Genomic DNA, 27,996 nt, shown 5'->3' with positions numbered 1-27,996 from the left:
GACGCGATCGGTCCCTGATCTAAACCACCAACACTTTAATTACATTGTATTTTTCTATACAGCCCTTTTTAAACAGTTATTTACAGCAGATGTGAAGAAGGTTAATTCAGGAAGAAGGTGAGTACAGAGTAGTCGTTTAACAAAGACCCAGTGATTTAACAGAAAGTGATGGGAGATATCAGTGAGGATATATAAAGGACGGTTTTACATATTCAACTAATGATCAATAAATATTATGCTACGTCAGAGTAGTGGATAACAGGATGGATAATAAAACAGCAGTCTTCCTCCTCTGGAATGATTCCACACTGTGGTTACATTGCTCTTAAAGGCAACTTCATCTGCTATAAAAACTACACAGCAAACTGCAAAATCTACGTCTGTGCAACAGAAGCAAGGACAGGGAAGAACCGTATTATGACAGGAGGGAAACCCACGTCCACCTGACAGAGATCATACGTGTGTACATAACGTGATTTCTAGAGGAAAGTAAAAGAAACACACACACAAGTGGAATGTGTCAGAACAGAAATTGCACCGTGCTCCGTTATTTTGTGCATGAATGAGATGAAGAAGAAGAAGAAACTGAACAACAACATCACGTCCTGAACCTCAAGCCTTTGGAAAAGTTCAACATTTTGGGAAATTAAATTATTCTTGTTAGATCCATAAAACTCTCATGTTTGTCTTTTAAATGTAAACTGGAAACAGGGAAACACAGGGCGGAGGAAGGATGTTTGTTTGTTTGTGACCAGTAAAACCAGGCACATTTAGGGGATTGACATTTTTGGTGCAGCTTAACTGAATTGAAGGGGACTGTTGGTCCTTGGCAGACGTACGTACTCTACTGGTAGCAATTCCAGTTACTTAAGTACCAGTAACACAGTACAGTAATACTACATTACGGGTAAAAGTCATCAAATTTCATATTCTACTGAAGTATTTCCAGCAAAATCAATTAAAATCAAACTGACATTGGTATTTTGATACTGATTCATTAGTATCTGATAAAGGTGGATCTACTTTTTAAATACTTCTTATAGTTGGTTAGGTCCAGAGGTTCCTCGAGGTCGTTCCCCTCAAATACATAAATCAGAGACGTTGTGAGATGAATGACAAATGTTTTTGGTTCTTGGAATATTCTCTGATATTCGTTGTGTTACTTTCAAACTAGTCTTAAATTAAACCATCTGAGAAGATTAGAGGGTAAATGTCTCCAACAACTAATAGATGACTGAAAAATATGACGGAGGAAAGAACTGGTTTAATCTCTGAAAGTACTGAACCTTTTCAAACAGACATACTGAGGTACCCAACTTTCTCATTTAGGACATTTCCCAAAATATCCAACTTTTGCTTTCACATAAAGTTTGACCCTTTTCGTTTCTCTCCCCATCTAAAGGCACATGAGGAAACCATCTGCCAAAATACTTGATTATCATTGTTTTTTCCCTCGAAACCGCAGATTAAAGTAAAGGAGGAAAATCAAGCCTTTGTCCCTTATGTCCTCTCTGCTTGGAAACCCTGTCATACACCAAAGTCATTAAATATTCAAAATGGTTAAAACCATTAATCTATATACTTTGGCTAAACGTTTAATTCCTGTAAAGTGCAGTGTGTGTGTGTAGAAGAGCCTCGCACCCTTTAATTTATTACATGTAACAATATAAAACATATAATGGCCTCGGGTAAGTTCCCTTTTCTTTCCCTTCCTCTCTGTCTGTGTGTTGTCGGTCAGATTTGTGAGCTGGTTTCAGAGGTAACCGCCCACACACATCAGCAGCAGGACGTGCACAGTGAGCAGATAGAGGCTGATCAGCAGAGGCGTGCGCTGGCGAGCGCAGAAGGCCACTCGCAGCATCCGCATCCAACCCGGTCCACCTCTCCGACTCTGCCAGGGGCGAAACACAAGGTTACGGGAAGCGTGGGGCTCATAAGTCTTTATAATTACAGTTATTAAGAGGACAAATTAGCTGGTCGGGCACATTAGTGGAAACGTACCCGTTTGACAGCTCCTTCCGGCGGCTCGATGAAAACAGCCGTCTCTGAGTGATCCCCCTCCAGGGTCGAATGCCACTGAGCCGAGCTGTGACTGATAATAATAATAAAAACAGATGTTAGCCGTCACTTTTTGGTGATTAAACGGATTTACCAGAGCGGAAATGGGACCAGGTGAATTATAGATGCAGAAAAACCAAAGAGAAAGTGTCTGACATCAATGTTTGTTTTTATAAGTATTAAGTATTAAAAATTCAAAATATTTAATACACACTTAGTAACATTAGTATCTCCACACTAGATGTTGTACAGTCATGCCTGGAAACAGCTTTGATGAGGGAAGTTAGACTGAACCAAAAAAGTGAAAGTAAAGAAGGAGCAGAACTAAAATCACAAGATGAAATATATTCGTACCGTTTGAGTCCATCCTGTGTGACCATGAGCTGCTCCTCCGCCGCCATCCTCTGCTGCGTCTCCTCATCCAGCCTGATGTAGAGAAGGTCAAAGTAAGGCTACATTCACACTACTCCACAGTTTTAGAGCTGCTACAACGACACTACTGTTTCAAAACGTTTTTTAAAAGATAACATAGAAATATGGATGTAGCAAAACTCTCTTGTACTCTACCTCCGCTGTAACTCTTTGACCTCAGCCATGTAGGTGTGGATGTCGAGCTGGCTGCTTCGCTCCTGCGGGGCTCCAGGAGGACTGTCCGCTTTCTCTGAGCCCTGTGGAGAGTTGATGATGTTGGGATATTTCACATTGACTCAAGAAACAACCACAAGTACCAGCACATGTTTCTGCCCCTACCTCTCTCTGATAGTGTTCCTGCTGGAGTTTGGGCCTGTGAGTGCGAGCTTCCTCCAGCATGGCGGTGAGCTGTCGCAGTTGATGGTCCCTCTCCGACAGCGTGGCGAGGGTCTGGTGTTTCAGCTGCTCCGCTTGAGCCATCCAGTCAATACGCTCCAGCCTAAAATAACCAAACAAGATTCTCAAAAACTCACTCTAGTGGGCACATGGTAATTTACAGTCTATAGTTGAAAAATACAAAAATTGCCTGAAGTGTGTCTCACCTGAGAGTCTCTATTTCCTGTTTGCCCGTCTCCACCATGTTCTCCAGCTGCGTGAGGACGCCCAGCGTGTCTTCGTTCTTCGTCTTCTCCTCAAACAGCTCCTGGCTGATTTTAATGAGCTCCCCTGCTCCCAGCCGCGCCAGCTCCGACTTCTGCTTCTTCATCTCAGACGTTTGAGCTTGAAGCTGCTCCAGCTGCACACGAACGGAGGGAAAGACGAAAAAAATGATGTTGAAAGAAAAGTCTGTGACAATTCATATAAACTAGTTTCAACATGTTTGTATTTATAGTTTTTCTTGTGGATTATTGTCCCACATGTCACTCACCAATCTCTCCCTGTCATTTTGAAGGGCTTGCAGTGCGTTCTTCAGGCCCCACACTTCTCCAGTGGAGCCTCCGGGGCTGCTGGGAACCGCGGGGCCACCTGCCTGGCTCACCTCCTCCAGCTTCAGGTTCAGTTCCTGGGCCTTGTTCAGTGCCTGGTCCCTGCTGTCCTGGAGGGAGGCCATGGCTTTAGCAAACGACTGGTTCTCCGCTCTCAGCAGCGTCGTCGCTTCTTTCTCTTCGAACAGCTTCTGCTCGATGGTCAGCAGGTCTCTGGCGAGCTCGGCCACCCTCTCCTGAGCGTTCTCTGACTCGGTCCTCATCACGCCTCCCTCCCATCGCAGCTCTGCCAGCTCTTTGCTGTTGCTGTTCTGCTCCTGTCTCTCCTTTGATCGGCTCTCCTCTAAGGCCTCCACTTGTACTCTCGCCGCCTGCAGCTGCTCTCTCAGCTTCTCCACCTCTGCACCAGGAGCATCTCTCACCTGAGACACTGTCCCACTGTCAGCAGACTGACTGAGAGTCTGCCTCTCCACCCTCACTGCGTCCACCTCTGCCTCTCTGGCGCTGCTCACGCTCTTTAACTGACTTTCAAATTCCTCCCGCTCCCTTTCCAGAGAGGTGATCCGCTCTCTCTGAGCAGCCAGAAGCTGTTTGTGTTGGGAGTCCTTCATGCTCAGGACTTGGTTAAGTTCCTCTCGGTAGCCGTGAAGCTGAGCCGACAGTTTGCCTTTTTCAGCGTACAGGTCGTCTCTCTGGACCAGCAGAGAGCGCAGCTCCTCCTTCAGGCTGTTGTTCTCCCCCGCTGCTTCTTGGATCAGAACATCCTTCTCCAACATGACCTGGGAAACAATACAAATATTATAATCAGCCACTAGAAAAACAATACAAGTTATAAATATCTGTATTTTGTACACTACCTGCAGGTGTTTCTCCTCCAGCTGTTTGTACATGTTGAGGACTCGGTCTCTGTCGTCCTGTAAGGAGCCCATGGCCTTCATGAATGAGTCCAGCCGGGTTTTTCTGTTGTTGCTCTCTTCCTCAACCTTTCGCAGTTTTTCTTCCAGATCCCGAACTTCTTCTCTCCTCTGCTCCAGCTCCTTCTCGGCTTCGTGTGCCCGGGTGTCCGCCTCCTTTCTAGCCTCCTCAGCAGCCTGGGAAATAAAAACACATGAAATGGTGAGACATTTTTAAATAATATCTGACAGCTGCTATGTGCTCTCCAATAAATGAATCAATGTTAGTACCTGAGCGACAGCTTGTTCCTTCTCCCCCAGCATTTCCACTTCTCTTCTTTCCTTCTCATGTAACTCAGTCTGCAGGCTCTCTGTGAGGGCCTTTGAGGACCTCAGGTCTGTCTCCAGTTGCTCCACGTTCAGACACAGCCGCCTCTCTTCTGCCTCCCTCTCCCTCAGCTCAGTCCTGGCCTTGTCGACTTCGCCCTGCAGCCGGCCGACAGCCTCGTCCAGAGCCTGGACTCGGTGACGAAGACCCTCCAGCTCTTCTGTCAAAGCACGGACTTCATTTTGTGCAGACGTCAACTCAGCTGTTGTTTGTTGAAGCCTGCTCTTATCTTCCTCGATGACAGCTTGACTCTCTGCGACTTTCTTTTCCTCCTCTTCCAGTCTGAGCTGCCAGTCTTTGTCTGCTTTCTGTAGTCTGAAAAAAAACAACAACAATTGAGTAATCTTATCAAAATTTTGGGCTAAAGGGCTGAGTATAATGAATCGAACGAAACAGGGAAATAGGACAAATACAGAGAGAAGCTTTTTACCTGTCCACAGAAAGCTGAAGTTCCTCTTTCAGTCCAGTCTCTTTCTGAAGCTGCTCTGCCAGGTTCTTTGCTTGTGTTTCAGCCTCCCGGACTTCAGCCTCCTTACCCTGCAGTACACCATTAAAGCGAGTCTCCCACTGCCGGACCTCATCCAAAACTCTGTCCCGGTCATCTTGCAGTGAGGACATGCAGCGTGAGAAGGCGGCTAACCTGGCCAGAGACTCGTCTAGACGGGCTTGCATCTCTTGGGCTCGTCTCTCCGCTCCCTCTGCCATCCCTCTGGCCTCCTGAGTTGCCTCCTCTTGCTTTTCCTGGTCTCTGTAGGCCTCCTCCAGCCTCAGCTCAATGTCCTTCAGTTCAGCTCCCAGCCTGAGCCTCACAGAGTCGAGCGTTTGCTCCGCCTCAGCCTTTAACGAGGCCTCTTTCTGCTGGGCGCTCTGTTCTAAAGTTGTTTTCTCAGCTAAGGCCTCGCTCAACTGTTTCTGGACGTCATCCAATTGAGATGTACAGCTAACCAACTCTTCCTCGATCTTCTTCAGGCTCTCTCGAGTTGTGGAAGTCTCCAGCTGGGACTGTTCCAGTTTGTTTTTGAGCTCGTCGTGGCTGTGCTGCAGCGCCTTCGCTTCCCGGTCCAGTTCACTGATCCTCTCCTGGTACTGGATGCTGTCGTTCTGCAGCTGCCGCACCTCCCGCTGCTTCTCCCTCAGCAGTTCCTCCAGCTGACGGGCTCGGCTCTGGCTGCCTTCTCTGACCCTCTGCGCAGACCTCAGCTGTTGCTCCAGCTCCCTCTGCTTACCAGACTCTGCCTCCGCCTCGTCTCTCTCTCTCTGGGCCTGCCTCATGTCCTCTTCCAGTCGGGACGCCCGGTCCCTCTCGCTCTGAGCCTCGGCTTCGAGTTCAGCTCGCTCCCTCTCCAACCTCTCCATGTCCCGCTGAAGTTCAGTCAGGTGCTCCCGGTTGTCGGCCGTCTCTTGCTGGTAACCAGCAATACTCCCATTGAGCTGGGCCAGTTGGTTCATCAGACGCTCCTCCAGGTTATCTTTGTCCGTTTCAAGGCTTCTGAGGAGTTCTTTGAATTGAATTTCTCTCTTGGAACCCTCGTCAATCAGACTCTTTTCTCTATCTTTACTTTCTTGCAGGTTTTTTTCTAGAGAAGCCGCAAGACTCAGCTCCTCTTGACTTTCCTGGAGCTGTCGCTCAAGAGAGGCCAGTTCAGCTTTGAGTTCAGCCTCCCGTTCTTGCCACAGACTTCTCTCTGTGTTAACAGCTGCCTCCATCTCCTTCATTTTAGCCTCTAACAAAGCTTGAACACTTTCTGTCTTTTCCTCCTTTTCTTTCTCCTCTGTGGGCTGCAAATGTGTTTCTGGTGCAGACGCTGCAACTATTTGTTCATCTGGAGTCTCCTCTAGTCTTTCTTTTTCTTCATACTGAGTCTCATCAGGCTCAGCTTTGGTCATGATTGTGTCTGATTTCTGTGCAGTGACAACCTCTTCTACAACTGCAGCAGAGCTGAGTGGAGCCACTTGGATTTCACTCTCCTCTTTCTCTCTTATTTGGCCAACCCGTTCCCTCAGTTCTTCCACCTGCTGCCCTAAAGAGTGTTTTTCTGCAGCTGTGGCTTCCAGCTCAACTTTCAGAGCCTCCATCTCTTCTTCAAGTCTTTCAACCTCAGCTTTGAGAGAGTGGTCCACTCGTTTTCTTACAGGCTTCTCCTGCATCTCTCTAAGTTTTTCATTCTCCTCCTCTAACTCCAGAATTTTGTGCTGCTTTGTTTTGGCAAATTTCCTCATTTTGTCTTTCACCGAATCCACCTCTTTCTGCGACTCCTCCGCCTGCCGCTCAGCCTCTTGCCTTTTCACCTCATTTGTCCTCACTCTGGCAGCCAACTCTTGTCTCTCCTGTCTGGCAGCTTCCAGGACGCGCCTCACTCGCTCCGCCTCGTCACTCACGTTTTCATAAGACTTGAGCAAAGTCTCGTACTCGTCCTTCATGCCTTGAACCTTCTCCTTCCATTCTCTGCTCACCCTGGCGGCCTCTTCTTGTGCCAACTCCACTTCTCTCTTACAAGCGTCTTTCTCATTCACTATGCCTTCCATGGCCAGTTTGAGGCTCTCGCAGGACGATCCAAGGCTTTGGTTCTCAAGTAACATACGATCAACCTCATCGATCAGCTTTAGCCTTTCTGCTCTCAGCTTCTCCAGCTCATCTTCTGCCGACTCCAGTTTCTGCTGCAGCTCGGCCATGAGCTTCTCAGTCGACGCTAGCTGCTCCTTCTTGGTTTTATTGTCTTTCAGGGTCTCTTTGCGAGAGATCAGAGCAGCCTGAAGTTTTCGCTGAATCTGCTGGATCTTTGCCTCGCTGTCTTTTTCTTCCTCTTGCTTCAGTGGAACCTCGACCTCTAACCTCTGGGTTTTTTCCTGCTCAACCTTTAATTCTGTCTGTAAAGAATCGATTAGTTGATCCTTCTGAGACACTGTATCTTGCATTGAGTGAATGAGAGCGTTCTGCTCACTTAGCTGCTGACTCAGGTCCATTATCTCGTGGTTCTTGTTATCGATGAACTGCTTGAAGTCTTCCAATTCAGCCTGAAGATTCGCGATGGAGGCTGTGGAATCTGCAGATGCCGCGTTGGTTGCAGCTTCCATCTCTGCTTTTAGGGTTTCTGCATGAGACTCAGCTTGACAATACTTTTCTCGAAGATCACCAATTTCCTCTGAGAGCGCGTCAATCTGTTTTTCTTTTTCTCTCAGCGCTTGCAGCTCGTCGCCCAAATCCTGCAATTCAGCCTCTTTCAGTGACAGACTGGCCTGAGTTTCCTGCAGCTGCTTCTCTAGCTCTGTGTTAGCGATGCGCACAGACCGGATCTCGTCTCTGAGAGCTTTCAGAGATTTATCCATTTGTGCGGAGTGGACGTCAGACGGCTCTGCAGGAGGCTGAGCTGGATCACCGGTTTGTGGTTGTAACGATTCAGGCTCAGTTGCGGCAAAGTCCACCCAGTCCTCCTGGACCCAATCGCCGCCTGCTTGCTTCTCCATGTTCTCAGCTCGTTGTTTGGTTGCTTGCTGAGGCAGGTTCTCTCTCTCCGTGCACACTCTTTCTTCCAAATCTCTCAGTTCAGTCATAAGGGTTTCTCTGTCTCCGCTCTGTGCCTCAAAACGTTCCATCAGCTCGTTGTATTCTTCTTTCTGCTGCTTCAGTTGTTCGCGGTGGTGTCGGTCTTTCTCTTTCGCTTTGCGGATGGTTTCTTTGCGAGATTCCTGAGCCTCGTGAACCTTCTTTTGAAGCGTTTCACACTCTGCTTTCAAAAAGGCCACTTGGGATTGTAACTTAGTCGTTTCAGAAGAAATGTCTGATGCCTGCTGAGTGTTTTCAGCTTCTTTGCTTAGTGTTCTGTTCAGGGTGAGCGTCTCAGCAACGACTTGATCTTGTTGGCTAATTTTCTGCTTGAGACTTTCAACTGTCTCCTCTTTAGATCTTAAAGCTTCCTCGAGCTCCTGGAGTTTAGTCTCCATTTCTTTAATATCATGTTCTCTTGTTTTTTCTACTTCTGGATCATTTGCAGGATTCTCTCCCTTCGCTAACTCCTCTTGCTCTTTCCTTGTTTTTGCTGCCTTCTCAAAGTCAGCGACCTTCCTCATGAGCTCTTTACGTTGCACAAGTGCAGCCTGCAGCTTCTTCTTTGTGTTTGTTAGTTGGGTTTCCATCTCTCCTTTCTGCCTTCGCAAACTACCAAGCTCATCATCAACATGAGTGGTCGAGTCTTCACGACTCACTTGCTGTTTCTCATCTCTCACTTTCTCAAGTTCCACGATCTGCTCTTTCATTTTACTGACTTCACTGTCGATCTGGAACTTCTCTTCTTCTACTTGAAGCAGTTTAGTGGACATACTGTCATTGAGCTCCGTCATCTCCTGCTCTTTCTGACTGAGACGAAGCTGCAGGTCACTGATCTCCGAGTCCTTCATTGACAAAGACTCGTTGTTGAGGTCTGATGTCTGGGAACATTCCAACACGCTGTTCTCCATATCGTGCTGCCTCTTTTCTAGCTCAGAGGAGAGCAGTTCGGTGTATTCCAGCTGAGCGCTCAGCATCCTCACCTGACTGTCCTGCTCCGACAGAGCACTGTGGGTTGTTTGCAACTCGCTCTGCAGGCTCTGGATCTTCTCCTCCTTGGCTTTACTTTCAACATTCAAAATGTCCATCTGTTCCTCTAGAAGCTGCATTTCAACGCTGTGCTTATCCACCATTGAGCTACTTTGCAGGGAAATTTCATCCAGCTCCAGTCTGGTTGTCTTAAGCTCCTCTGCAAAGTTATTGACCTGAGACTCTGCCTCTTCCTTTGCGGCAATAAGAGACTGTGCTTCTTCTTCCAGATTCTTAATTTTCTCCTGTGACTCTGCAGCTGCCTCTCTGAGCCGCTGCAGCTCAGCCTGAAGTTCACTGTACCTCCTCTGGAGCTCCTCGGCTAAGGCCTGAGCAAACACCTGGCCAGAGGCCACATTAGCATCTGAGGAGGAAGAACTCTGCTGAGTTACATTAACCTGCACCGTCTCTCGGATGATGAGAGAAGAGGATTCGACTTGAACCGTGGAGGTTTCCTGCTCCATGCTCGTCGCCTCCCATGACTGCAGCTGCATTTGGCCGAAGTCCTGCATGAGGGAGGGCCACTCCTGGCCTCCATCTTGATTCATAGCTTCCAGGAGTGTCCAGCTGCTGTGGGCCACCTCTGAATCACTACTGGCGACCATCTCGTCAGAGGAAGTCCCTTTGGATTCTTCTGGGGACTCAGACTGGTGTCCGATAAGCTCTGGGCTGCTCTCAGTATCAGCAGACATGGAGAGGATGGAGGTGTCCTCAGCAACTAAGGTGGTTTCTTCATCTTGTGTATCCATTAGGTCAGGAGGAGCTGCAGAGCTGCCACAGGCGGCTGAACTGGCATCCTGATCCTGCTCTGGAGTCTGATGGTATATCTCACTTGATGTAACCTGACTGGAGCTGTGGTCTTCAGCCAGTCTGAGCGATTCTCGCAGGGCAACCAGCTCATTGTCTTTTTCTAATAGCTGCTGCTTCAGTTCCAGTATTTGTGCTGTGGAGTAAAAACATGAGGGTTTTAGAGTAAATAGAAAACTACAATTACCACCCAGTGGTTATATGCCTTCGCCAACCAGTGCAGTTTGAGTCCACATAAATGTGTTATCTCATAAGAGGTCACTGTGAAGTTTGATCAATGAAATCTAATCAGCTAATCTTGGCGATAACAGTTGTATATTGTTTGATTCTGTTTCAATATTTTGTGTAGGATAAATTTTTGTACCCTTTTCAGCTTCAGATGAATCCTGTGCCGACGGTTCAGTCACTTCACCTCTTTCAGAGAACTGGAAGAAAGAAACAAAACTGTGACCATCTTTTCAAACTAGGACGGACTGAAAGTTATGATTTACTGAAGAAAAATCCAGTGTGAGATAGTGAAACACTTAAATCTATCTCAGCAGCAGATCAGGCTCCAGAGCAGAGTGTGAGGAACAGTATACAGCCCACAACTGTTATCTGACTTTGATGATAGACTATTAAGAACTACTTTTGCATCTTATCCCTCAGCTACTACTGTGCGTCTAGTCCCACATCTTCCACTTCAACACCTTTTTAATCATACAAACATGGACCAAACAAAACAGAAACCCAGTTCAAAGTTTTGGAGAAACTCTTGAGTGCTCTCTGAGTGCCCTTCTAAGTTTGCTTATTGAGATCTGATCACATTCCAGACACAGTGGAGAACATTTGAAAGCTCATAAAGCAAACAACAGAAAGCAGGACAAACAGACAGGGTATGCAGTCAAAGATTACATGTTTACACCAGGTTTAAATGGAGCTGTAACACCTACTGTAATAATTTGCTGCTCCAGCTGCTGCATCATGGCCGTGGCCTCCTCCTGTTCTGTGGTTTTTCTGTTGAGTTGTTCTGAAAATCAGATGATCATTTTAAAACATCATCACCTCAATGAAAAGCTTCATATCTTTCATTAAAACATTCAATCCCACACACAACTAGATGCATGTGCTCTTACCCTGAAGGGTTTCCATGGTGTGGGTGAGCTCTGCACGCTGTTCCTCACTATCACTCTCTTTGTCTTTCAACCTCGTCAGTTGGTTGTTAATCGACTGCACAGTGTCCAGGAGAAGAGGAAGGTCGGCAGGGACGGCGTTTTCCTCTGAGGTTTGAGCGTCATCTGGAGCCAGAGCTCGTAAATGTCTCCAAACTTCAACCAAGATCTCACCCTTCTTCTGAGCATCTTCCTGCTCCTCTTTAAGAGAAGCCAGCTCTCTTTCTAATTTTTCTATTTCTGACTTCTCCCTCTCTTCGGTTTCCTCGCTGACATGAACAGCCGTCTCTCTCATTGATGCAAGTTCACTTTCAAGGCGAGTTATTTCTGCCCGGTCTCTCTCTGAAGCATCATGGCTCGCTTGGACGGCTGCAAGCTCAGCCTCTTTCATCAGAGCCAGTTCTCTCTCCAGTCTGGCAACTTCCATATTCTCCTTCTCCAGAGCCTCCTGACGAACACATTCAGCCTCTCGCAGGGAGAGCAGCTCGCTCTGCTGCCTGGTCACGTCCATTCTCTCTATTTCCAGAGCCTCCAGGCTGGATCGAAGGGCTGCGAGTTCTACATCGGCCCTGCTGGCCTGTTCGGCCCACTGCTGCCTCTCCTCCTCCCTCAGCTTCACGGCCTCTGCCAGCTCTTGCTCCATCTGCCGAAACTGAGAAGTCAAGATCTGAGCAGAGAGAGAGGGTGAGGCAGAGAGAGAGGATGTGAGTCGGTGTGTGGCTCAGCCAAACAATGCATATAAAAGAAGGGCCATCCTCATCTCAGGTGTGTCGTCTTTTAAACAGTTTGCTTGTCATTAGATAGGAGGAGTTTTCCTTGCTAACAAAGCATCTGTAAATATGTCAACATGAAGAAAAGAATTCGAAGCTGCTCAGATGGAATCTCGTCCGACAGGATCTGTACCTGTTTTTGCTGATCTGCACTGTTCACCTCCTCCTGCAGCACTTCCAGCACTTGGGAGCGAGATTTTAAAGCCTCCTCGAGCTCTTCACAGCGCCTCTGGGCTGCCTGCAGAGCCTGAGAAAAACAAATCAACAACAGAACCAAGAAAGAGGTTAAGAACATGAAAGCAGGTGTGAAGCGTGACAGTTATATTCTCTTCCACTGCTTCGGAAACTGAAACATTTTTTGAGTTTGTCACCGGGATATGAACAGAGACAGATTCAAAGTTGTCATCTTTTCATCTGTGTGTGTTTGTTTGTTGTCTGTCTGTCAGTTAGCAGGATGACACAAAAACATGTCTGAAGGATGTGGTATGGGTCAGGAAAGAAATTTAATTTTGGTGGTGATGATACAGGATTTTTTTTTTTATTTCTTTAATAGGGAGAAAGGGCATTTTGACCCAGTTCAGCCCATTGAATAGCATCTTGATCTTGTACCTGCTGAAGCTCTCCGTCATTCTGAGACTGCAGTGTGACCCTCATCAGCTCTTCTTCCTGCTTCTGAATCTGTTCCTGGAATCGCACATCCTTCTCACACACCACCGCCTGCATCTTCTGCAACTGAAAACAAAAACAACAACAAATCATCCAGAAGGATCTTTTCTATGGACATTTACAGATAATTGTTCACAGTTTATTACAGTTATAATTGTCACCTGTTCAGTGTGGGCAGATTCCTTCTCGTGCAGAAGCTGCTCGGTGGCCTGCAGTTGTTGCCCGAGCTCCCTGCTGTTGGCCTCGGCCCTGCTCAGCTTGTTCTTCAGTTCTTGGAGCTCCTCCTCGACTGCAGCTCCGGTGAAAGAGTTGTCTGGGCTCAGCTGCAGACAAAACAGATGCTCAAGTCAGATACAAACCAAATGTCTTGATATTTACAGTTTAAGTGTATTTAACGTGAAGCATTTTTTATTCTGTACAAGATCTTTTTTGTAATAATCCTCAGTCTCAAACTCACTGTGCCTCCTCCAGATCCTTTTAAATCATGAATCTGTTTGTTGAGGGAGGCCATCTTAGCTTTGGCCTGCAGTTTGAGTTTGGTGAATCGAGTGTCGGCCTCTTCCTTTTCATTCTGGGGATATTGGGAAAGAAAAAGCTGTGGTTAACAGACATACATATCTTTGGAGAAAGGTGTTGATAGCAAACACAGACAGGATTTTTCACCTTGAGCTGAACATCTTTGTTGGCCAACTCCGTGTCCTTCTGGACAAGATGAGTGTCTTTGTCTCGGATGAGCTCCTTCAGCTGCACCACCAGCTGCTCCAGGTGAGCCAGCCTCTCAATGGCCTCCTCAGGTACCTCAGACTCCATCGAAGCCTGGCCCTCACCGCCGGGGAGCTGAGGCACCAACGTACCCTACACACGGAAAGAAGTGGAAGTCAGTTTACTCAGTCCTGCTCCGCCTGTATCTCTGGGCGAGGTTAGTAAACCAAGTCCATCAGGGTTATTTTCACCCTGGTCTTAAGGATAAAAAATGTCCCGACAGAAAGCCTGTGTTAAAGATGAGGGCAAAGTAACATATTTTCTTCTTCAGCCTCTACTGCTTCAATAGCATTAACTCTCCGCTGAGGGACAAAACTTAATAATCCACCGCATGTAAGAAACATCATCAACATGCCCACTCGCTCACTGTGAATTCTCATTCTCCAGACTTTTTACTAGGGGCCTGAAAGGAAAGGTTCTGGCAAATGTCCACAGGAAATGACTTGGGAAAATTCTGCGTGGAATTCAGTGCATGTCTGAAAACAGAATACGAGAACTCATCTTTAATTCAAGAGATGACAAGCAGAGATTTTCTACCCTCGGCTCTTTGTTTCCCAAACAGAGAATAAAAGGCTCTTTCACATTTGACCAGATATCTTCTCTACACATACTCATTTAAAAAGCAGAGGACAGTTACAATACTATTCATTGTAATTTGTTATGAATGCATGTGTTGCCCTCTCACCTGTGAGTCTCCATCTGGGCCCTCCTCTCCAGAGAGCTCCTGGAGGACATTGGCCAGGCGGCTGAACATCAGGATGGCACTGGGGGGAAAAAAAACAAGCTTTGAGGCTTTAGCGACTAACATCAGAAACCATTTCTTTGCTGCATCAGCAACTGCACTTTCCTGTTCGCCATAGAAAAAACTTTTTCCATTGTCCTACGTCAACATTTTAGGTGGAGGCATAAATTTGTGTTATTTATAGAATCATAAATGCAGCCTGGAGTTGAACCTGTCTTCTTTTCATAATGCAAAGTATCTAACACATGATATGTACACGTAACCTTTCCCTGTGTCTCCGCTCAACATGCCGTCTGACGCCCGACGGCACGCCCTGTGAAACGGATGTTGATACACGCACAGTCCTGGGTATATTTATTCACCTTTGTTTGCACATGCAGGCAGTGACGGGACGCTTAGAATAGTTTTATAGATTTGAGACTGAGAGAGAGTTCATTATTTACAAAACAATCCCAAAGTCCGTTCAGTCGCTTCCGTTTGGAGATGGAGTTTTACCAGGTGACAGTTGAAATTGTAGAAATTTGATTTGAGACTAGAGTCAAGAATGAAAGTTCAATCTTTATATTTAAGGCAACATGGACAAGAAGTCCTTAAAGTGCTCAAAAGAAATGTCAAGAACAAAGTCTGAACTACATCTGCTGAGCGACATCCTGTGACGATTGAAAGCTGTAGAACTGCGACTAAAAACAACTTGTGGTGAGGTCTCACCAGTTAAATATATATTTTTAATGGCATTACCAATTACCACTGCTGAGGCGATTAGTCAATTAATCAGTTAGTCAATGACGGGGGGATTAATGATGAATCTGTTTAAGTAATTTGTCTCGCAAAAAATAGCAAAAAGAATCACCTGGTTCAATTTCTCTAATTCTATTAAATAAATAGCTTTTGTTATTTTATGTTTAGGAATCTGTGAAAAAACATAACAATTGCTGGTTGGAGCACGACATAATACACATACTACTAAATATAATAATACGTCTTTAAGTAGAATGCTTTATTATACAAAACTTTATTCACCTCAGATCCTAATCATGAGACTTGGACTAATCACGTTTCACCTTTTAGAGGAGAATCTGGCTGTATCTTGTTTAATATAGTTCACAGAGAAACTGTTCTCATATCAAGTTCTTTTCCAGCTCAATGTTTATCTAAATCGCATATTATATATATAGATAGATAGATAGATAGATAGATAGACAGACAGACAGACAGGTAAACAGGTAGATAGACAGACAGGTAGACAGGTAGACAGGTAGATAGACAGACAGACAGATTTGTTTTATTACAACCAAATACATTTGCTCCTCCGTGTTTATACGAATAAAACTCTTTTCTATAACTTAATATTTGTTTTTCATCCCATCCACAGCAACGCATTGTCAGACACCCCCTAACCCTGTTTCTCCTCCGGACCGGAGCGAACTTCTCCGAGTGTTTCCGAACCCGCAGAGCTCGGCAGAACTGCGGCTGCGTCACAGTGTCGCCGAACACCGCAGATTAACGACAATAACGACAATAACGACAAAAAACTACCGTAAACTGCACGCGCTACCGGACACGGACGCCGGGAGGAGGAGATGAACCGGGGACGTTGACGGGGGAAGCGCCGGTGTTTACTCTGCGGCTCCCACGGTACAGTCCGGTTAGCTTAGCGGGCTAACGCCGAGAACTCGTAGATTAGCGCCGCCGCTCCAGAAGCTGCTCCGCGGGGTTCCGGTGCGTGGCAGCGGTGCGGGGCCGCCTCGAGCGGACTGATGTGCGCAGGACGCGGCTCGGACTCACCTGTGTCAGCGGCTCTCGGGTCAAAGTGTCCGGGGCTTCTGTGCTATTTCTCCTCGGATGGATTTCAGAGCTGAGCCACATCACCAAACGCATCCCGGAAGCAGAGCTGCCTCTGCGCTGATTGGACGGAGCGGCCAACGTAAGGGACCGTCTGCAAATCCCCGAAGCGTCTAGGGAGCATCTGTCTTCTTCTTCCTCCTCTCCTCCTCTTCCACCTTCTTCTTCTTCTCCTCCACTCTCCTCCCCTTTCTTCTTCTTCTTCTTCTTCTTCTTCTTCTTCTTCTTCTTCTTCTTCCCAACCTTGTCTTCTTCTTCCTCCTCTCCCACCTTCTTTTCTTCTTCTTCTTCTTCTCCACTTTACCTCTCCCTCCTCCTCCTCCTCCTTCTTCTTCTTCTTCTCCTCCTCCTCTCCCTACTTCCTCTTCCTGCTTCCTCCTTTCTCCTCCTCTTTCTTGCTTCTTCCTCCTCCTTCTTCCTCCTTCCTCCTTCCTCCTCCTCCTCCTGCTTCCTCCTTCCTCCTTCCTGCTTCCTCCTTTCTCCTCCTCTTTCTTCCTTCTTCTTCTTCTTCTTCCTCCTCCCTCTTCTTCCTTCTCCTCCTCCTTCTTCCACCTTCCTCCTCCTGCTCCTCCTCCTCTTCCTCCAACATCAAGGTGCATTACGGCCATCCACTGTGTGTTTCAATGTCCTACTTCTTCTCCTTCATCTTGCCCGTTCGTTACTGTTTCTCTTATTACCCTTGATATTTGATAGCTTCTTCTTCTTCTTCTTCTCTTGGTGCCAACCTACTGTGTTGAAGCGTAATTCAGAGTTTTCTAGGCCATATTATATCTTTCAACTGATTATTCCAATGATAAATACTATTTCCAAGCTCACTTCTTCCCCTCCATGCTTTGAAATGTCCCTCTTTAGCTTTTCTAGTTCTCTAACATACTTATTACAGTAAAGAATAATGTGAAAGATGAAGGAAAGGAGCCTTTAAACTAAATATACACACAATTTGACTCCTTTGCATCAGTGACATCGAAGAAGGAAACATGAAGAAGACAGGACACGACCTACGAGTGAACCTGATCATCAACCACATCCGCCAGCTGGGCAGGAGCCTGCTGCTGCTCGCCCACTACACCACGGTGTTTGTGGCCTTCGTGGGCCGCAGCGTGCAGTGGATGGTGGAGGCGGTGAGGTGGACCAGCCTGTTTGCACGATACACCGTGTCCGCGTTCGATTCCATCTACAGACTTCTGCACCGGGGCAAGAGGAGCAGCGTGGCAGCGGGGACCAGAGAGATCTGCCCGGGCGCCGACACGCAGCCACACTGTGCATCATAACTTCATATCTGCAAACTGACAACCACCAGCGGAGACTGGCTCAACTTACGAAAAGGGAGTGAAAAAAAAAAAAAAACGCACGATGAAGGAGGAAAATGAGGCCTTACTGTAGTGTGAAACTTTTTACTTTTTTTAAGCACTTATAACATAACTTTTTGTAACATACTCTTACTAGTCTTGTACATTGTTATGTTTTTGTTATCGTCAGCAAAAGCTCTTTCAAAATGTTGGAAAACATTCAAGCTCTTTGTTAGATGAAGTCATTCATCCCTCGTACCTGTTGATATGACAGGGGAATGGTAATTTATACCATTTCAGAGTTATCACACTAAATTGAACAGTACATGAATTCAGTAAAGTACAAACCACTACCAAGGCCCGACAGGCCCCTCATGAAACAACATTTAAAGCCACTAAATCCAGTTTTTTTATTTGTACACACTCATCTATTTCAGAGCCCTAAAAATGTCTGATATTTTCTTCCAGATCCATTAATTATTCTCTGAGAAATCAAAGAAAATTTAAATTTTTAGAGTAAGTGAAAAAAACATATCTCGATTTGCCCCCTAAACCAGATTCACACCAAAGCTTATCAGATACTTTCCTGACACATATCACATCTTTCCTCAAAGTTTTGTGGAAATCTATCCAGTACTTTTTGTGCCATCTTGTTCACAAACAAACAGACAGGGGTGAAATCATAACTTCCTTGGCGGAGGTAAAAAAAAAATGCATCACACCATCAACAGCCAAATGTATTTTTAAACCTGTGCCTGTGAAGTTCATACATGATTTAATATGAATGTGTTGTTTTTTGGGCATCTTTTACGCTGACATGACTGTGGAGACGCATGCTGCTTTATCTGTTTGACATTAATACGAATGTGTTCCGCAGGTTATCTGACGTTAGTGTGAGAAATGACAACGTGAAAAGTGGCATGTTGCTTTAAAGTGACCCGCAGCTGCATTTACTAATGACGTTTGTCATTTTTACTTTTGTATTAATTATTGTATTTTAAATGTAAGTGCATTCAGAATGCAACATAAGCACTGACATGATTATACTGGTATTACTTTTCTATTTCAGCTGCTGAAATCAACAAACACACATTCAAGTATATTGCAAGATTGTTATACCAAAGGAATCCTGTGCAAGAAGTGAGATTTAATTTCATATATTTTCTCGTATTTCGTATACGTTTCAAAAATGCAAGCTGTAATGTTTGTTCAGTTATTGTACTAATCAGCCATAACTGGTTTCATACTCTAATATCCAAATAAATTTCTCTACCAAACTGTTTAGTCATTTATTTTTCTTTGAAAACAAGTCACAGAGTCCAAGGTCATATTCAGACATGACCTCTGGAAGGAGTTCGCAGAGTTGGGTCTGATATGGACACGTTTGTTTTGAGGCTGATTAAAAAACCCTTGACTTGTCTTCTCAGTGTGGAGCTGAGGTTGTCCGGCTTGTTGTCTTTTGTCTTCACTAAGAGCATTAAAGCTGCACCAATCAGCTGCTGAGCAAAGTGAATCAGATGCACGGCTGCGTCTCCACGTGAGCAATGAAAGCTGCACAGTGATTGTCAGCACATCTCAGGGGAGCCAGAGGTGCACCAGTCAACCTGCCCTCTTAATGGGGCCTTTAAGCCGATCATCTGCATGTTTGTCTGGATTACAGCCGGCGATTAGACCTGAGGACACAGAGGGGGGTGCACCGACTCAACTTCCACACACAGTCACCTACAAAAGGCCCCCACCCGCTGCCACCCTGAGTCCCTATGTTGTGTGACTGTGAAGAGGGAGCACCCTTCGCTTCACAGTAGACCAATTGGGCCGACAGGGTTTGTGCAGCAGCTGCAGGAGACCACAGATACTTTGCCTGCAAACACTTGGGTGCCGGAGCGATGGGAAACTCCACTGGAAGCACCGTGGACGACCTGCAGGCCGTGGAGATGCACCTCTGGTACAAGAAGTTCATGATCGAGTGCCCCTCAGGTCAGCTCACCCTGCACGAGTTCAAGCAGTTCTTCGGGCTGCGCGGTTTGGACCAGGAGGCCAACGACTACATCGAGCAGATGTTCCGCACATTTGATATGAACAAGGTGAGATGCATGAGTTCAATTCAAGAAGGTTTTTCACTTTGGAGGCAGAGGGAAAACTTTTAACGGTAAATTGGAATAAATCAGAATGAAACAGTGAGAAAATACATAAATGAAGATATAAATTAAAATGTAAAGGAACCGAACGTGAAAATAAAATCTGCATCAAATTTTCATGGGTTCTTCCCTGACTCACACCTCATCCTCCCACTAAATTTAGTGTTAATCTGTCACATAGTTTTTGTGTAATCTTGTTCATAAACAAATCGATACGACCTGCAGCTCATGATTGTCAGAAATGACTTAAAAGGGTCAATCACAGCTAAAAATCTTTAAAACTCAGAGGGGCAAAGATATTTATCACATTTGACATCTTTGAAAGGTCAAAGTGTGGCAGCGACCTCCCAGGACAGTGCGGCCTGCGTCCCACTTTCCCTCCTCGGATCTCAGTTGAATTAAGAGGGAGCACATGTCAGGGTCATCACAGGATGTCCACCTGGGAAGCTGCACGTCTATATTTAGTCCCCTCCCCCCCTCAGCTCAGTTAAAAAGGCCAGGGTATAATCTTCATGCATGATTTAAACAGTGAGATTATCCGTGAGACAATGCTTTGATGCTAAGATTGTTGCCCATGTTCAGACACAGAGTCCCCGGAGATAATCCTCCAGAATGGAACACTTAATTTCACTCACACAGCTTCTGACATTGAGATGAGGAGGATCTGATGTGTCACTTTTGCAAAATAAGTGGATGGTCCCACATTAATCACTGATGTTTTGATAAAAGCAGAGCACACATCTCACATCCCCGCTTGCTCCTGCAGGACGGCTACATAGACTTCATGGAGTACGTGGCAGCTCTGAGTCTGGTGATGCGAGGAAAGCTGGAGCACAAGCTGCGCTGGTACTTCAAACTTTATGATGTGGACGGAAACGGCTGCATCGACCGACACGAGCTCCTCAACATCATAAAGGTGGAGCAGACGTCACGCATCTTTCACTCCGTGTTTCCTTTGGGCTTCTCCATGACTGGTTTTATTCTTTTTTTTGGTTGTTTCCAACAGGCCATTCGTGCCATCAATGGAATTGAAAGTCAGGATTCAAGCGCAGAGGATTTCACCAACAGTGTGTTTGACAGGATTGATATAAATGGAGACGGTGAGTGTGTGTGTGTGTGTGTGTGTGTGTGGACAGTGTTTGAAACATTTGTCCACTTGTTGTCGTCTATGAGTCAGGAAATATGATATAACGTATATTGTGATTATACGAACTAAAAATTGAATATCTGTGGATCTACTGTTTGTCTGCAGGCGAACTCTCCTTGGATGAGTTTGTGGCCGGCGCTCGCACTGACAACGATTTCATGGAGGTGATGATGAAGAGTCTGGACCTCACCCACATCGTGGCCATGATCCACAACAGGCGGCACAGCGTGTAGGATCCGCCCACTCCGACGACCTCAACCTCAACCGGGATGTGACCCGAGAGCTTCAGTGCGTCGTCGCCTCTGGTTAAAAAAAATCATTCACAGACTGAGATTTCTATTAAGATTGAATCCGGTTTAATATGATGCTGGTGTAACGCTAACATTTCTGTTAATGTAAAAAAAAAATGTGATACACATGCACTTTAAATGCATCAGGATGACTCAAGTCAACCTTTGCGGACCCGTCATTGTCCTTGGGTAACGATGGCGAGTTCTCCCGAGGCCACGCTGGCGTCAGAGACGACCTCTGACACGGCCCACTTACCCTCAGATACCCACCAGGGATAAGAGAGGGAGATAGTGGAGGAGAGCAGCAACTACATGCACTCAGCTGCGATTTCAAATCTTTGCTTCTATCTTTATTTTCTGAGTCCCTCTGCATCAGATTACTCAAATCTCTATTTACCCTTTAGCGCCTGTGGGGTTCACAGGATGAAGGACAGGAACAAATGGAAGTTCCTGGAGAGATTAAAAACATTTTTAAATAAATAAATTGACCTTGTTGTTTGAAACAATTATAGACGCTGCAAAAAGCAAACTGCTGACCTGTGGTTTTGTGTCTTGTGTTTCTCAGGCTGAATGATTTGCTTCCTGTTCAGCATAAACACAGATTCAGTTATAGATTAGCTTTCTGCTTGTTGGCTGTGCTCGACTGGAGCCTTTGGTTAAACGACTGCAGACTGTGGGTTTTTTTTCAGATTCTGATTATTTGTACAATAAAGACAAACACTTAACATAAGCTGTGAACATGTGTAAATCAGTGGGACGCAGGATATTCACAGAAACAACATTTAAACTCGGGGGATATTGATAATATATTTGGTTGTAATAAAGTGAATCTGTTTGGAAATATCCTATAAATAAAGAGCAAAAATAAATTCTGTTGACAAAACTCAACCAAGATAAATTCAACGTTACAATATGGAGTTTATTTTGTACAAAAGCAAATATTTAACATGTGAGGCACAGAAACTCTACAGGAAAAAGCTTGTGTATCAACCACAAGGGGGCAGCGACATGATTGGATGAATTGTCCTGTGTGTCCTTAAGCATGTTCTCATGTAGAGAGTCCCGTCTCATCTTACTGTCACAGCGTGTCGCCTCTCATCTGCTCACCGCAGGCTCACAGGAAGTCATACAGATACTTGACGATTTCGAAGTTCACTGTCCTGGAAGATAAATCACAACGGGCACATTCTCAGTGGAGAAAAACACTGTAAAAGGTCAGTTCCCTGAAAGAATTCAGTCCGTTTAAATCATGTGTGAGAACAAAGAGGAGCACACACCTGGATATGGCGCAGATGAAGTCCAAAGAAACGGCACATTTGTACTTGGGGGCGTCGAGCTGGTCGTCGTGACTGACCTGAGACAGCAGCTGTAAGGTCACCAGAGAGGAGATCTAAACGTGGGAGAGAGGGAAACCAAAAATATGTCTCTGTTCCACTTCTTGAAAACACAGCTCTCTCCCACTTTGATGCACACGCATTAAAACAGGCGTCAGACAGTCACACATATGGGTCGAGAGCAATTTTCTAAAACCATTTCATGCTCGGGGCCATAAATAGATCAGCGTTTGGCCACAGATCCAAAAACTCATGACCATTTGGGTAGAAAACTCTCATGTGGGACGCTGTGGTCATTAGACTCGATAGAGCAGAATATATTACAACATTTGTGGCTAGAAATGTATAAAATGATCATTTGAAACCCTCGGGTTATACAGTTCATATTCACTTTCCTTTGGTCATTTGGCAAATGGGAGGAAAAGCATGAAAGTAAATGATATTTAATATTCTGATGCAGCCACACGAGGCTTCGTACAGCTCACAGCAGGAGGCACAATCGTGGAGAGAGACTAGAACCTCGAGGGTGGAATTCAGTTTCAGTTTACGTCAGAACAGCGGTCGGCCATTGCAAGTGTTGTGTGCATGTTAATTTGTTCTGAAGTGCAGGGGTCAAGAGTGGGAGCGTTTTCTAAACATTGCTCGCAGCAGCACATTAGACTCTCACCTGGGAGAAAATACTGGCGGTGGGGGCGACCCTGCTGTCCACCACGCTGTAGAAAATGGCGAGCAGGCGGTCCAGAGGGAACGGCTTGGGTCCAAGCAGATGGTTACTAGTCTGGAAGATATTGATTTTATTATACGTTACATGTGATGTGAGAGGAACGGAGAACAATGAGAGTATTGTGTGTAGATCACCTTTTCATTTTTCTTCAGGAAGTTTGTCTTTTTGATTTTGCCGTGGTGCTGTCGGGAGGAAAAGAAGGAAATCAAACACAAAAAAATTTCACATAAATCAAGTTCTCTTCAGCCCGAAATCAAATCTGTACAACTGTCCATCCTCTGACCCGCGATATGTATGGAATACGTCTCACAAAATCTGCAACATTTCCTCTCCTCTTGAATAAATTGAAACAAAAGTCGTACTTCAAAACTATTTACTGCATCAACACATTGCGAGAGACACTGCTGCCATCTGCAATGTTTCTAAGCTGCAGATCACTTCAGTGAAACAGGCCGTGGATCAGTTTGACTGAGGACCTTTGTTGCGTGTCATCCCTCATCTCTCTCCCCCCCCGACATCCTGTCACCTATATAAAAGAGAAAAATGTCCCACCTTGAGGAAGAAGCGTTTGTCTGCTCGGGCAGGGTTATAGGACGCCAGGTAGGCAGCGATCAGCAGGAACTTGGAGTAATAAGGCAGCTCAACATGAGTGTGAGCAGATAAACCTGAGGGAAGAAGGAAATAACCTTGAACACCAAATAAAGCAGGTATATGCATTTTAATTGTGTGTAAACCTGTCCAGTAAATGAAATGACCTTTATGGGGTTTTATTGTGGTGGGGTTAGGGTTAGTTTCTACTGGGGGGGGCTGACAGGAACTGACATGCAGCCCCTCCAGATACTTTCAGGAGATTATCTGGAGTTCAGTGCACGTCTGAAAGCAGCTTATGTTCGAGCTGTTCCAGGAGAAGTTCTCTCACCGAACTCTCTTATGTTTACATCCCTGCCAATCAGAGCTGGAGCCGATAGACACCCATGAAAAAGCGATGCACAATGTTCAGGGTTAATCTGCGGTCGTGCTGTCAGTGTGTGTTGGTACCTCTCAAGGCTCCGGCTTCCTTCTCTTCCATTTGCTGCATCTGCTCCCACTGAAGACTGAACGGAGAGAACACAACATGATGAGCAGAGCAACAATCATCACATGTCGCTGGTGAAATGAGAAAAAACGAGTTTAATCTGAATAACCTGGACACTTCTCGAAGATAAACCGTCTGCATGGCTTTTTTCAAATGAGGCTCGATGTTTCTCCACAGCTTGTGTGTGTCCGTCTCCTTCACTAAACACAAAAATAAAAGCAACTTTATTGAAAAAATCCACAGTAACGACAAGTGTTTTGTTAAATGATAATGTTGCCCAGTGTCTATTCATGAGAAGTTCTTAAAAACAACAATCCCTCTCTACAAGCCACAAAGAAGAAGAAGGTAAAATAAGACATTTTTAAATATTGATCAGCTGTCGGACGAATGGAAACTCCTCTTTATGGATTACCTTTCCCTTCTGCCAATGGCTCGCAGTACTTTGAAAAGTTGAGGGCAGCCTATTGGAAAAGAAAGAAAAAAGGGAAATCAATGATGCAAGACTGAAAGAAAATCAAAACAGTGAAAAATCCTCACCGACATAGGAACGTGTGTGTGTGTGTGTGTGTGTGGTGTGTGTGTGTGTGTGTGTGTGTCTGACCAGATGGCGAAGCTCTCTGAGGTCCCGACACACCGAGTAAAAGACTCCCAGCAGGATGTTGACGTAGGACGAGTAAAACTCGGCTGAATATGAGGGATGTCTGTCCTGTGATAAGATCTGCTGCAGCTCGCCTGGGAATGAGGGACACACACTGAGATTAGATTTAGCAGAAGTGAAAACAGAGATTTTATAAAAGTTATTCTCTCCAGAAAACAAATTCTCACATATCAAGCACATGAATTCATACAGTGGTGTTTTGTTAATGCGCGACTCCTCCTCACAGTCGCTGCCTGTGAGGAGGAACAAGTTCTAAGTGTCAGAACAAACTCACAGGTACAGATCGCACATCACACACTGCATCTGCCAAGTGTGCATCATCACTATGCAGTGCAGGGAGAGTTACTCATGGCGCTGGCTGATGCACGCGTGAGGACGTTTATACCTTTACTGTAGTCGGGGAAGTGGAGCAGAAGCGGCTCAAAACAACCCGTGTTGGGTCTGAACTTGTCCCAGGAGATTTCACTGAGCAGGATGACGGTGATGTTGTCCTCAACCTGAAGGACGGATACACGTAGTTAAGATCGGATGAGTTTCATTCTGATTAGATCAACGTGATCCGTGCACGCGACTGGAAGAATTACAGTGTTTCCCACATAATTCATTCAATCTGTGGCGGTTGTGGAACGTCACTCTCATGCACAACAGATTCTGAGAGAGTTAAGAGTGACGGACAAGTTCTCAAACTTCATGGTTGAAAAAGAGGAGCCATACAAGCAGAAGACACTAATGATGTCAGGGGACGTTAAAAATTCTCTATCCAATACTTCAAAATTCATACATACTCCAACCTCTGTTTCTTCCTTTCTGCCTCTATAACAAAATATATTCACAAAAGTCTCCTTGTTGACCTTTTAGTCGAGGCCAGAATAATAAAAAAATAAATATATAAAATACACTAGAGACACAAAACCCCTTGATCAGCCATTCAACCCTGAGTGGTGGCACTTAAGGCGAATGACATTAAAAAAAAGACGGAATCCTCTTAACACCAGAAATCCACCAGAGAGAGAACAGTCAGATTTCACACAAATAATCACCTGCGTTTTTTTTTTTTTTTTTTACTCGTGGTTGTGTTTAATTAAAAACCTGTGATTGGCTGCCATCCTTTCTTTCCATCTAACAGCTTTATGAAGGAGGTGCACACACACAAACAAACACACACACACTCAGCTCAAGGTCATCCATCATAAAATAAGCTCTTCCAGTCCCTCTTCATCATCCGCACAGTGCGACAACAATAAAGTGGCTCGAATTGATGGATAAGACAAAAGAGCTCGCTGCGCTTTCTCACCAGCTCCTGAAGACGCAGGAGGGCGGGGAGGAGATTGGCGTCGGCGTCTCTCAGCAGCTCCGCTTTTTCCATCACCTGAAAAATACATGTGTAGGTCATACTCGAGAAGATAAAATGTGCAAATGGGTGTTTTATTGTGTTTTATGCACTTTAAAATGCAAATAATGATAAAAGCAAAATTCTGAATTAAACACATGTCTTTCCTCGTGGCTGCTTTTTGCATGTGCTGTAACTACTAATCACATAATCATGCAAACATCAGAGTATTTTGCCAGGTGAGGACTGATTTTCTGTTTGGGATGTGAAGTGCACGGCGCTCACGATGTATCGCGTCTGTGTGGCAGGAGACTGGGAGCACTGCTGCCTGTAGATGCGTACGAAGTCAGACAGCGACGGGGTGCGGGCGAGCAGCGCGGCGGCCTCGCAGCCAAAGAGGGAGAGCAGCACTTGTTCAAACAGCAGCGAGTTGGAGACGCACTCGACACAGCTGACGGTGGCGTGAGGCAGCTGCAGAACAAGAGGGGGAATAAAGACAATCAGTGAGAAAAGAGGATGTAATATTTTCAAGGACTAAGACATGAATGGTCAATGGTGTGTATTCACGCAGCACCTTTCTGGTCTCAACAACCTCCCACATTCACACACCATGTACCATGTACTATCATTGACCATGTGGACGAACTGAAGTCACCGAATCTGACTCTCACCTCAAGCTCCTTCAGCAGAACTTGCATCACGTGACTTTTCCCCGAGGCCCGATGACCGTAGATGAAGATGGAAGGGTAACTGTACTGCTGCGGCTGGAGGGACAAATCTGGTTGTTTGGTTTTGTCTTCTATTCATAATACTTGGTTAAGTTATTGCTTCTGAATGGATTTCTACAAAACTTGATGCAGGATGGAACATGGGCCAAGAAAGTGCTTATGTAATTTAGTTGTGGATCAACATACAAACATTTTATACGTAACATTATTACTCAAAGCTATCTTTTAAAACATCTAGGATATTTGTAAATGCTTTAATTGACTTTTTAATACCTTAAATGAATGTTTCTCAGACTTTAAACACGTCCTGTTTTCATTAAAAACAACATTAACACTGTCTGTATAACTATTAAACATCTAGTATATTAGTAAATGCTGTAATTGACTGTTTCCTGTCTGACATGGACGTTTCCAGTTGCTGAGCGGACATGTGTGGATGTACCTGCCCGAGGAGGGAGAGCAGCAGCCCGGCCTGGTTCTCTCTGCAGGGCAGCTGCTCTCTGACCCGCTGCAGCTTCTCCTCCTCGTGTCCCGGGTGTTGTGACAGCGCTGACATCCTCCTGCTCCTGCTCCTTCTACCTCCTTCGCCTGCTTATTCCACCGTCAACAACAACAACAACAACAACTCAACCAGCGTGTAGCTCGTCACTGCCCCGGACACAGAGCGTCCGACCTGCGGGGCAGGAGGCGACGAACTGGGGGGGGTTAAAACGGGCCAAACCGGGGAAAGTGTCGGGAACTATTCCCCGTGAACACGACAGAGAGCTGAGGAAACATCCATGACTCAAAATAAAACGTTAAATAAACGTTAAACTTAGAGAAATCCAGAGTTTTGAAAGTTACAAACAAACACACGAGCGAAGAGACACACGTCAGATTCCCGCGCGCCTTCAGATTACGTCACATGACGACGTTCACTTACCAGCCAATCAGATCTCACTGCTGCATTGTGGGTAATGTAGTAACCCTTGAAACGAAACCCTTCAAAATAAAAGGACGTTGTGCATTAAAGGTAAAAAAAAAAATCACTGCGTTTACTGTTAGATTTGAATTGAATCAAACATGACACCAAATTTTACACAATATGGGAATATTATAATTGTTGTATAATGATGCAATTGGAGAGAAACGATTTTAAATAAATTTAGTAAAAACAAAGTATGTTATTACCATTAGTATTATTATCATTTTACTGTAAAGTGCATATTTATGTGCAGAGGGAATTATCAGAGGA

At 45.4% G+C, this 27,996-nt stretch overlaps 3 protein-coding genes and 1 long non-coding RNA gene across 5 annotated transcripts; 2 read left to right on the top strand and 2 right to left on the bottom strand.

Annotated features, from left to right (window-relative positions):
* Positions 1-10: 10 nt before the first annotated feature.
* On the bottom strand, positions 11-16,104 carry golgb1 (golgin B1). Its single transcript, XM_035146870.2, has 20 exons — positions 15,993-16,104; positions 14,151-14,229; positions 13,367-13,558; positions 13,161-13,274; positions 12,865-13,026; positions 12,647-12,769; positions 12,171-12,284; positions 11,232-11,934; positions 11,049-11,125; positions 10,481-10,541; positions 5,167-10,252; positions 4,640-5,051; positions 4,313-4,546; positions 3,398-4,234; positions 3,072-3,265; positions 2,809-2,968; positions 2,626-2,726; positions 2,413-2,484; positions 2,002-2,092; positions 11-1,891 (listed from the first exon to the last, which is right to left on the bottom strand). The coding sequence occupies exons 2-20, from the start codon at positions 14,217-14,219 to the stop codon at positions 1,754-1,756; spliced, it is 8,940 nt and encodes a 2,979-aa protein (XP_035002761.2). The 5' UTR covers positions 14,220-14,229; positions 15,993-16,104; the 3' UTR covers positions 11-1,753.
* Positions 15,992-18,615, top strand: LOC124851306. Its single transcript, XR_007032346.1, has 2 exons — positions 15,992-16,131; positions 17,008-18,615. It is a non-coding gene; the product is annotated as an uncharacterized LOC124851306 (long non-coding RNA).
* A 445-nt stretch (positions 18,616-19,060) lies between these two features.
* guca1a (guanylate cyclase activator 1A) lies at positions 19,061-21,801 on the top strand. Its single transcript, XM_035146986.2, has 4 exons — positions 19,061-19,422; positions 20,243-20,392; positions 20,483-20,576; positions 20,729-21,801. The coding sequence occupies exons 1-4, from the start codon at positions 19,225-19,227 to the stop codon at positions 20,854-20,856; spliced, it is 570 nt and encodes a 189-aa protein (XP_035002877.1). The 5' UTR covers positions 19,061-19,224; the 3' UTR covers positions 20,857-21,801.
* Positions 21,802-21,811: 10 nt separating this feature from the next.
* Positions 21,812-27,945, bottom strand: orc5 (origin recognition complex, subunit 5). Of its 2 annotated transcripts, XM_035146981.2 has the most exons (14): positions 27,205-27,937; positions 26,706-26,798; positions 26,320-26,505; positions 25,999-26,073; positions 25,090-25,201; positions 24,648-24,778; positions 24,459-24,507; positions 24,156-24,246; positions 24,010-24,065; positions 23,524-23,636; positions 23,106-23,153; positions 22,915-23,025; positions 22,191-22,303; positions 21,812-22,073 (listed from the first exon to the last, which is right to left on the bottom strand). In XM_035146981.2, the coding sequence occupies exons 1-14, from the start codon at positions 27,316-27,318 to the stop codon at positions 22,028-22,030; spliced, it is 1,338 nt and encodes a 445-aa protein (XP_035002872.1). In that variant the 5' UTR covers positions 27,319-27,937; the 3' UTR covers positions 21,812-22,027. The 2 variants fall into 2 exon arrangements, with proteins under 2 accessions (XP_035002872.1, XP_035002871.1); XM_035146980.2 differs by having other exon boundaries at positions 21,812-22,303; positions 27,205-27,945.
* Between the last annotated feature and the right edge of the window lie 51 nt (positions 27,946-27,996).

The sequence above is a fragment of the Hippoglossus stenolepis genome, chromosome 22 (assembly GCF_022539355.2).
Source record: "Hippoglossus stenolepis isolate QCI-W04-F060 chromosome 22, HSTE1.2, whole genome shotgun sequence".
In the NCBI taxonomy this organism is placed as follows: domain Eukaryota; kingdom Metazoa; phylum Chordata; class Actinopteri; order Pleuronectiformes; family Pleuronectidae; genus Hippoglossus; species Hippoglossus stenolepis.
The sequence above is the reverse complement of the archived record's forward strand: the minus strand, read 5'-3'. Positions and strand labels throughout refer to the sequence as shown.